Below are 10,994 nucleotides of genomic sequence, written 5' to 3'. Positions count from 1 at the left end.
ACTTACAGTAGGGTCTCTTCATTCCGGAGCCCTGTCCCTTTTTCTCATTAATTCCCCCTCCATTCCACTAATTCTGGGTCATCCCTGGCTCTACCTCCATAACCAAGTAATCAACTGGAATCTTGGAGAGAATGTTCGCTAGAGTACCCACTGTTCCAAAATTGTTTGGCCTTATCTCTCCGGTTTCTGCAGCCTGTACCGGATTAACTGCCTTCTGCCTACCGTGAATTCCAGGATGTTTTCTAAGAAGGCGGCCAATTTTCTACCTCCACACCGGGACTTTGATTGTGCCATTGATCTACTTTCAGGATCCAAATTACCCAAAGGAAGGTTATACTCCCTCTTTGGTCCTGAGACTAAGGCAATGCAAGATTATGTGGAGGAAAATTTGCAGAAAGGTTTTATCAGGCCTTCAAAATCTCCGGTAGGAACTGGGTGTTTTTTCATGTCCAAAAAGGACGGTATTCTACGCCCGTGCATCGACTTTCGTGGCCTAAACAAAATCACCATTAAAAACACATATCCGCTCCCGCTCATCTCTGTCCTGCTTGACCAACTAAGGGATGCTACCATTTACACTAAGATTGATCTTCGTGATGCTTAAAACCTCATGCATCAGGGAGGGCGATGAGTGGAAGACAGCTTTTTACACTCAATCTGGCCATTACGAATACTTGGTCATGCCCTTCGACCTGTGTAATGCGCCTGCTGTCTTCCAGGATCTTATCAATGATGTTCTCCTTGATTCCCTCGGACAGTTCGTTGTAGTATACCTGGGTGACATCCTGATATATTCAGTCTCTGCCTCAGCATCGAAACAAACCATGTTAAACAAGTTCTCCTAAGGCTCAGAGAGCATCATCTATTCGCCAAACTGGAAAAATGTGAATTTGATGTCCAAAGTGTGTCCTTCCTTGGATACATAATCTCCCCCGATGAATTCTCTATGGATCCTAGCAAGGTCCAAGCCATCTTGGAATGGGTATGTCCCACAAATCTAAAAGCAATCCAAAGATTTCTTGGCTTCGCAAATTATTATCAGAGATTCATCCAGGCCTTTTCTGATTTAGTGGCTCCCATCACTGCTCTTACCAGCAAAGGGGTGTGTGAGAGATATCCATTTAATCAATTTCTGAAGAATAATACATTTTGTATAATTAATGTTTGAGCAATAGTCTGCAGGGCTCTGCAGACCATTACCATGTAACCGATACTTGACTTCTTGTTCTTCTGCTTTGTTTCACATGTTCTCAAGAAGTCTGCACATCTAGCAGTTTCCTGTGAAAACCCCACACTATTGAAACCGCAGCTATTTCTGCCACTGGCTTGCGCGACTGAAACAAGAACATCTGCTGATCCTAAATGTCAAACTGCTGTTTTGTTGTGTAACCATACATCTTTTTATGCCATCTTCTGTGTATAAATAAAGCTACTCTGACTGGGGGCTGGTCAGAACCAGATTGAGTTTCAGCCTTACAACTGAACTTTGTCTGTCTCTCTATCGATCGATACCCACTTAAGACAGGTGCCAGGGCTCGAGAGAAAGGACCCAATAGAGGCTATCTCTGACAGGTGCATCCCAGTAATTGGTCACCGGAGGCCATTGCGTCATTCAAGCCCTTAAGAAAGCATTTACTACTGCTCCGATCCTCAAGCATCCTAATCCGCAGTTGCCATTCATTCTGGAGGTAGATGCCTCTGAACTAGGCGCTGGTGCCCTCCTTTCCCAGAGGGACCCCAGTGATCATAAAGTACATCCAAGTGCCTACTTTTCACGCAAATTTGCTGTAGCTGAGGTTAACTACGATGTGGGCAATTGGGAGCTTCTAGAAATTAAGTGGGCCTATGAGGAGTGGTGTCACTGCCTAGAGGGAGCGATTCATATAATTTCAGTCTTCACCGATCATAAAAACCTTTTGTATATTGAGTCTGCCAAACAGTTAAACTCCAGACAAGCTTGATGGGCGTTATTCTTTACTTGTTTTAACTTTGTCCTAACCTACAGACCTGCTTCTAAAAATACCAAGGCGGATGCTTTGTTTAAGAGCTTTATTCCTCATCAACCACCTACTGGAGAACCACCACCCATTATTCCAGCTTCCATTATTCACGCTTGTTTGACCCAAGACTTGGGTAACACTGTCAATCAATTTCAGAAGATAACCCCTAATGAAACACCTGCAGGGCGCCTTTTTGTTCCGGTGCATCTACGAAGAGCTGTCCTCAGAAGGTCAAAAGGTTTGGCTCTCCACCCGCAATATTAAGCTCAAACAGCCTTGTAAAAAACTTGGCCCTAGATTCATTGGACCATTTCCTATTGTTAAACAGGTCAATCCTGTCACCTTCAGGCTAAAGCTTCCTCGTTCATTCAGGATTCTGAACACTTTCCATTGTTCTCTCTTGAAACCTGCTATTCCTGCGTGTAAATCTAGGCTCCGCTACATACAGAAATTCCAACCTGTCGGATCCTCAGGAATTTGTGGTGGAGAGAATTCTGGACTCTAAAAAGGTCCAGGGGCAAATCCATTTCTTGGTTCAGTGGAAAGCTCGTGGCCTGGAGGAACGATCCTGGGTTCCATGGAGACATTTACACACCCGCAAACTCATTAGGGAATTTTTAAAGCAAATTTCTGATAAACCAGGATGTCGGGGTCCCATAACTACTCCTCAAGGGAGGGGTACTGTCAGGAGCCATTGCGGCGCAGGCACTGGCGCGACTCTCTTCTCCAGGACGACCGGGACGTCACTTCCTATACTCGGCCTGGGGCAACGCCTGAACGCCGAGCGCTCCATTAGCACGCCCCAGCAATATTAAGCAGCCGGGCGCATACGCAACACCTGGAGTGTCACAGGTTAGCCAACACTGGCTTAGCCTCCCTGCCAGTTATAGCGCTGTTTCCCTGTCAGCCAACCTGCTTCTGTGCTGTGTTTGGTGTTTACCTTTTGGATTGAGTTCTGTGCATGACCCCTGCCTGGACCTTGCCTGTGACCCCGACCCTTTTGCCTGTACCTTGGAGCCTGCTGTATTACCTGTAACCCTGACCTTTGGCGTGTTGTCTGACCATCCTGCTTGCTAGTGACCTCTGACCCCGGCTTTCGTCTGACCATACGCTGCCATCTAGTTTGCCTCCTGGCCTGCCACTACGGTTTTGTATTACAAACTTACATTACAGCTGGAGTTAAATCCTGGGGGCATCAGAGTACTGGTGAGCGTATAAAGCTCTATGGGAAAGGCGACTGCTAAAGGTGAAGACCTCCAATTAGTTCTGTAAGTTTGTGAACAGACCGGTAGCATAACACTATGTTACAGGATTTTAAATATTTGGACAATATGTCACATGTGAACAGTGGAGTGTGTATTTTTATGGTGCAAAGTAACCATGTGATTATCAGTAAATTATGTCGTGGTAACCAGACCCAAAGAAGAGCAAAGTACAAGTTAGAAAGCAAGAGAAAACAAGTGGGCCAGAATAATCGATCAAGTAGCAGTATGTAAAAAAATAATGACTGCTCTCTGAACTTTAAACATAACGCTTTTACAGCAATCAATTGTAGATTATACGTTTAAAGTGCACTTGTTATCTGCATGCATTAGATGTCATTGATGAAGACCAAAATAGGCAAAGAGCGGCGCAAAATCTTTGGTCACATTTTGCTCCTTAGTATGCACTGTTGCACCTAGATTTCCATCAAAACACATGGATTTGCAAATGCAACACCTGCTTTATAGAAATGTTCTGCAAAAGATTTTAAATGCTTTGGTTTGGAAACAAACTGTTGTAGGTTGACTATTTACATTCTGGAACGTACAGGGCCTTTACCATGGGTAGGAGTGGATCTTCTTTTCATTGTATTTTCTTACCTGTAACACATGGACTTTGTCTGCAGCATAGGAAATACACGTAAAATGTGCCAGTTATTATAAAGACTGATAGAACATAAAAATAAGAATTAAACATTATGTTGTGCAACTGATGAGATGATTTCTGGATAGTAAAAAAATGGAAATAAGAGCCCGACACTGAAAAATAAAAAGTGAAGAGAAAAATAAACAGATAGAGAATGAAAGCAGGACTACGAGGATGAAGGAACAAAGAATGAGAAAAGAATCACAGAATGCCATGGGGTGGGTCTATGTAAATAATTAATTTTACAAATAGCGGCTTGCACTTGTGTTTATAACTTTAATTCAAGAATACACATGACAGAAACAAACTTTATTTTATGTAAACACAATATATATTTATAATATATATTATCATTCTACAATCCAATACAGAGCCTTTCAGACAGACAAAACATGAACCAAAGAAATGACTGGGAGAAACAGTGCAAATATGTACATACAATGTGTATGTATAATATATTGGGTATATACACATACACACACACACACACTTTATCATTCTCACAGACACCATGAGTGGCGTTGAACAGAAGTGCTCCATAAAATTTCACCACCTGTGATAATTAACAGACAGATTTAAAGAACTTCAGCTGTCAAATAATGATTAAACTAAGCACTAGATAAACTTCAGACTTTAAAAAAGCAGTAGAGGCCTGATGTCACTCTTTAATAATTTTGAATTCTGTGTCTGAGTTTAGGAATGCTCATTTTTCTGAAGTAGGCAAAAAATATTCCAACAATCTTCTTAGAAATACTAAAGTGCTTGACATTTTCAGACAGATATGGTTTCAAAGTCCCTTTACATAATTATTTGCTGAATGAAAGACATTTCTTAACTGGTCCTCTTCTGAACATATGTGAATCTCATGCCTTACAGTTGAAATTCCAGGCAATGGTCAATAAAAAGGAGTGGTGCAAAGCAAGGTCATCTTGTCTCAGCAAACAAGGTATTTACCTAGGATGAGAAAACGTATTAGTACAAAGGCTAAATTTATGAATAAAGAGGAATGGAGTTTTTACGGATGGGATTGTTGAGGGATGCAATGGAGAAGTACTGTTCAATCATACACAAGTGTGTAAAGGAAGTGCAGAAAACTGCAAATGAAAAGGATACAAATGCTGTATAATTACCTGCTGCAAACCTTTTCTTGACCAGTGACATCCTATATCCAGAGCCCACCAGCTCTATATCCACCCCAGACAAAGTACGACCCTCACATGTAAATTGTGCTGCTGCAGTACAGGAAGTGCTGCAAGTTCCAAGTGGCTGCCAATGGGCATAAAGCCTGCCGCAACCTGCAGCATGAAATAAAGATTCGAATTTACAAATAGAATATTAATTTTGTGCTGATTACAGGATAGGTGGCACAAGCTAGACACATGTTCAGGCCTGGAAGTGAAGGATGCTCCCCCACAGAGTTGAAAGGTGTTGTTAAGCATCTATGAGAGGCCCCCATTACAGACCTGCATGTGACAGGCCAGGAGCTCAGAGAATAGCTGAGGAGGGACCAGAAAAGCCTTTATTTGTCAGGCAGGAGGCCCGAGATGAGAGACAGAACCCTGAGGGAGGCTGCTAAGCAGACCAGCTGCACCTGTGATAGTAAGGATTCAAAAAGTGAGTTAGCACCCTGTGTGTGGGCTAAGTATTTATTATTTCCAGTTTCTGACAATAACAAGCATGTTTATGTTTAAAGCATCTTGAATAGAAGGCAAAGAAAAGAGGGTATATGTAGAGGCACTCCGGGGTATAAGATTAAAATAGTATTTTATTAGTATACATTAAAAATATAGATTCATACAACTAGCGAAATATAAATAAAAAATGTGCAAAGTGAAAATAAAATGCAGATCTAGCTGCAAATCACTGTGTTCTCACGTTATTTCTTTATATTGGATAAGTAGTCTTAAGATAGTATTCTAAATAAGATATTATTCTGCTGATTATATGTAACTATTGGATAACTCGTTTACCAATAGTATTAATATAATAGTGCTTGATAATACATTTATATGGTCACTCGCGGTAGTAGGTTACAAATTTTTATATAATTTAGAGAGCAAGATCGCTCACTAAATTATTAAAGCGGCGACTAAAACGTCTACATCTAGTATCAGTAGGTGTATATTGGGATTCTGCTTCCTAAATAGACTCGTTCAGTGTTTGTCTCTATTGCAACACATGTGTCTTAGAGCTAGTAAAATATATATTGGAGTATTCAAATTAAGAATAACTAGTTAATTTCATTCTGGTGAATCTAATCAGTGATATCAATATGAAGTTATATCGCAGACAAACATGAATAGGATACAGATAGAGTGCTATTCGCTAGCTAAATATTGCCCCCTTATAGAGTCTGTGGCATATCTAGGAGGTTTGTATTATATCATGAATGTACGATGGCTAGCGTGGTTAACACCTAAATTTCCATTACTAAAACTGAGCTAGGCAGAGAAATAGGATCGCTGCATAGGTATCTAACTATAAGTATATAGAAATCAGCAGTACGTGAGAAGCACAGCGAACGCCGATGCGCGTTTCGCTTATATGCTTTTTCAAGGCACTTTTTCTTTGCCTTGAAAAAGCATATAAGCGATTGTGTTGCAATAGAGACAAACACTGAACGAGTCTATTTAGGAAGCAGAATCCCAATATACACCTACTGATACTAGATGTAGACGTTTTAGTCGCCGCTTTAATAATCTAGTGAGCGATCTTGCTCTCTAAATTATATAAAAATTTGTAACCTACTACCGCGAGTGACCATATAAATGTATTATCAAGCACTATTATATTAATACTATTGGTAAACGAGTTATCCAATAGTTACATATAATCAGCAGAATAATATCTTATTTAGAATACTATCTTAAGACTACTTATCCAATATAAAGAAATAACGTGAGAACACAGTGATTTGCAGCTAGATCTGCATTTTATTTTCACTTTGCACATTTTTTATTTATATTTCGCTAGTTGTATGAATCTATATTTTTAATGTATACTAATAAAATACTATTTTAATCTTATACCCCGGAGTGCCTCTACATATACCCTCTTTTCTTTGCCTTCTATTCATATATATTGGTATAAGGGAGCACCCTCCAGATATGATAAGCAAATTAATCCTGGAAATATACTATTAATGACATAGGGGTTAAGTATTACTTGTTTGTCTTTTAAAAACTCACTTAGTGCGGTCATCTTCATCTCTAGTACTCGTTTAAAGCATCTTGCCAACATTTTATTACCTCCCCTCCAGGAGATCTCAGAAGGGAGGTTAGGTGGCAAGTGCAGGAGGTGGTATGGTGACATGATCATGCTATCGTGGCCTTGCCACCTAATAGAGATTTGTGACATTACAGAGGGGGCGAGCATGATAGTGTCAATTGTGTCATTAAACCCTGCCTCAAGCGGCTGCCTGCCCTTCCTGGGGGACTCCCCAAAATTCGGGAGCCTCACGACATAACTAGTCCCCATTTTGCAATAAACACTGCACCAGAACACTGACCAAGGCAGGTACAAGAGCTAATTCTGGTGTAAGATAAGATAATATGAGTAAAATTTCAAACCTCTTTATGAAAGAAAAAGCATAATTTAACTTATAAATTATCTTTTGTAATGCTCTTCCTGTGGTTGAATACAAGGCTTATGATATTGCAAACCAAAGTTGTCCCCAAAAAACTTTTAAAAGCCAACTCCTAAATATATTCTATATAAAAAAAAACAACTGGTGAACTAATGGGAAAAAGTTGCCTGCTTATGCTTCATATAAAATACATGAGTCACTGCAGCAGGAACAAGGAAAATAAGTAACTATTTGTCATGGTAGTTGGTAGTTAAAAATTTAATTTAAGATTTAGAGAAGTGAAGTTAGCCTTTAAAGGCTTGTTCAGACATGCACTGGGATAAGAAAAAAAAAAGTAAAATTCATGAAAACTAACGTGCTTTAGGAGCTTTTATTGCATTTTTACCAATAATATCTATTCTACTGTTGTACTAGTGTTTTAATTCGAGAGAGTTTGTGCTGCGTTCTAAAATTTTAAACAGTGAACTACCGTAATATTTTAGAATGAAATAATGGGAACATAAAAAAAAAGCAAAAAAAACATTCAATCACCCTGTTTTTAATATGGTTTGCAGGCACTAGTTAGCGCTGAAAAGCACATTAACAGCAGACAAGTATGAACGAGTAAGTATATTGTTCCAATTTAATGGAGGAGGTCTCCTTACAGCCTGTCATTGATGTAATGACTACTGTCAACACAAAAATCAATAGCCGCCATAATCTTGCAGCCTACAATAATACCCTATATTAAGAGAAGCGGACATCTTAATAAAACTATCACTATAAATGAAAATTATGCATGTTTTACATCTATTGAAAATGACATTGGAAGTACATCTATAACTAGCTTTAGTATTATTTAAAAGTCAGATTTTGCTTATGATTCCACATAATCTGCTTACTGTACATTTTACAGTGTAAAGAATGTGCAACATGTCATATGTATGAACCAATTAAAACAAAGAAAACAAAATCTGGCTTCAGTACTCAAGCTGACAACTGAAACATTATTTATTTTTTTGGTTCTTTGAAAGAGTACTACAAATATACTTCAGGAAGAATAGTATGTTTTTTTATGAGATTGTCCTCATATACATCTACAAGTTAACCCGTGCATGATACTCATGCATTCTAGTCAAATCAAGCTACTTAAGGTGTTAAAAAGGTTCTTGTCATGCATTGATTGCCCCGATCGCACCCCCCTGGATCCGCCACTGTACACATGTGTGTTCATGAGGTAAAATTACCTCACGAAAATGAGTTTGACCCCTCAACTCGTCAATAATGTCAGTATACCAAATTTCAGCCCTTTGAGTTTTTTTCCACACACATTAAGAATTTAGTAGGTCAGTTAACCCGTGCATGATACTCATGCATTCTAGTCAAATCAAGCTACTTAAGGTGTTAAAAACTCCCCACTGTCACCCCCGGCAACCACCAACCACTCCCAACTGTCACTTCTCCTTCAAGAAATATATAGGTCAGTGTATAACTCTGCCCAGCAGGTGGCACTGCAGCTTGGTTTTTTATTTTCCACACACGCCACTAGGTATTTATATAGTAGATATTGTGTTTTACCTTATCAGATTCCATTGTGGAATGTTTTGGGAGAGTGCTCATGCGGGTCGCGTCGTTAGGCCAATATTGAGAGTTCGACAGGGACCTGAGCCTAACGTAACAGGGGGCGGGGTCAGGATGACACATTTAGCCAACGAAGAGGCCACAATGTGAGAGGTTGCCCTGCTCTCTCGGGAGTCCGGGAAAACTTCCAAAATTTTGGGAGCCTCCCAGACATTCCAGGAAAGTAGGCAACTATGAAATACATTAGTCATAGGATTCAACAAATCCTATCTGAAATATTTACTATCCTTTCAAAAGTTTACTTAAAGAATACTGCTCAAGTTAAATACCAAACACTAGACAAGAAGCAGATTTTTTTTTTTCCTTTAAGAAGATTAAAAGTTTAGCTGTTGAATGTGCAGTGAGAGCTCCTGACAATTTAATGATATCCTCTAACACTTCCTGGATCTTATGCAATATAAGAAATACTGTTGGTCACAGGGGAAGGTGACCTCACCCTCAGTACTATATGAGGGAAAGAAGGACAATTAAAACACTTTAAAATGAAAACCACTTTAGCAATATTCTCTCCTGTTCCCATTCTCCTTCTTCTGTTCCAGCCTCTCCAATTCCCCTGAAAACGCTGAGAGATTGAGAGGCAGTGAAGGAGCAGAATGTGTGATGCTTCATAACTGCATTTTCATGTTTAATATAATTAAACACTGTTCAGAATTTAATTTACACTTACAGAAGATCATTTGCAATTTTAGATCCCTCATTAAAATCTTTTTTTAGGAAAAAAAACAACAACTATTATTGACCCCCTAAGCCTAAAACCCGAGCTGCCTTATGAGTAAACTATTCACTAATCTATATGTAAACATATCCATATTTTGACAAAACTTAAATGTTTACCATCATATTTACATTTGTTGTGATTGTAAGCTACTGCTTTATCATCAGTCATTTGCTGCAAAGGGTGGCTCAAAAAGGCTAAATGTAGCGCCCTTCAAGGGATTAGTGCCCAAGTGTGTAGGAAAATATCTTCCTCCAGGATTATTCTTGAAAAAGTGTGTGTGTGTATTAGTAGGTATTTTATTAAAAACAAAAAACGTTTCTTAATGGATTTTAGTTTTTCTTTTCCTTTAACTTCCCCTGTCACTAATTTCAGCTGAATCATGTGTGCCCCCATGTGTAATTAAATTAAATAAACCGAATCTTTGTTACACACAGACACAGAAGTCCCTATAGAACACACCTGGAAAAATTAAAAAATGAACCCAGTATATAGCCTGGGGTTATGCATTCCACATAGTTTGGTGGATCCACTGATAACTACTGTGGTGCAGTGATGTTCTTCTACTTGCTCCTGTCAGCTGCGTGCAGTTCACCGACAGTGACTGTTTTGCAGTAGTTTCCCAAATTGCAGTCTACATATGACATATGAAAAGGACAGAAAAGTCTGAAAAAAAAAAAAAAAAAAGCCACCCGTAGTAACGGGGAGTGCCTTATATACATTGTTTTCTTTCCTGCTCTAACTTGACTGAGAGGAAGAATTTATCCCTTCATATCTGTTGCCATGGTGGTGAGAGAATATTTTATATATTATGTTTGTGCCTAAAAAAATCCCCAATCAAAGCAGTATTACTCAATTCATTTTTCTCCATAGTATTTTCAGAGCAAATATATTTTATTTACGCATTCTTTGACCAATTAATACATCTTACATGAGAAAGCTGTAAAATAGCACTTCCCTTTATGCACTTGTCCTAAAACAAGTAACAATGGATGGCTCAACACAAATTCTTATATGTCACCAGTGGTCGTGCTACATATTTCTGGCAAAACAAATTCATCTTAACGTTATTGGTAATTCAACTTACTGATAAATTGGCATATGATGTTTAAAACCTACTATTTAAGTAGGGGAAGCATTGCTATAACGTATAATAATACTCCAC

At 39.0% G+C, this 10,994-nt stretch overlaps 1 protein-coding gene across 7 annotated transcripts in view; it reads right to left on the bottom strand.

Annotated features, from left to right (window-relative positions):
* Positions 1 to 4,170: 4,170 nt before the first annotated feature.
* FCHO1 (FCH and mu domain containing endocytic adaptor 1) overlaps positions 4,171 to 10,994 on the bottom strand; it is a 111,027-nt gene continuing 104,203 nt past the window's right edge. For all 7 annotated transcript variants that reach the window (XM_075206712.1, XM_075206749.1, XM_075206704.1 and 4 more), the window contains 2 exons: positions 5,039 to 5,203; positions 4,171 to 4,862 (listed from right to left, as the gene is read on the bottom strand). In XM_075206712.1, the coding sequence (XP_075062813.1) occupies positions 4,843 to 4,862; positions 5,039 to 5,203 (185 nt within the window). In that variant the 3' untranslated portion in view covers positions 4,171 to 4,842. The remainder of the gene's footprint in view (positions 4,863 to 5,038; positions 5,204 to 10,994) is intronic.

Source organism: Mixophyes fleayi, chromosome 1 (genome assembly GCF_038048845.1).
Source record: "Mixophyes fleayi isolate aMixFle1 chromosome 1, aMixFle1.hap1, whole genome shotgun sequence".
Taxonomy (NCBI): Eukaryota; Metazoa; Chordata; class Amphibia; order Anura; family Limnodynastidae; genus Mixophyes; species Mixophyes fleayi.
This window is presented reverse-complemented; position numbering and strand designations above follow the sequence as displayed.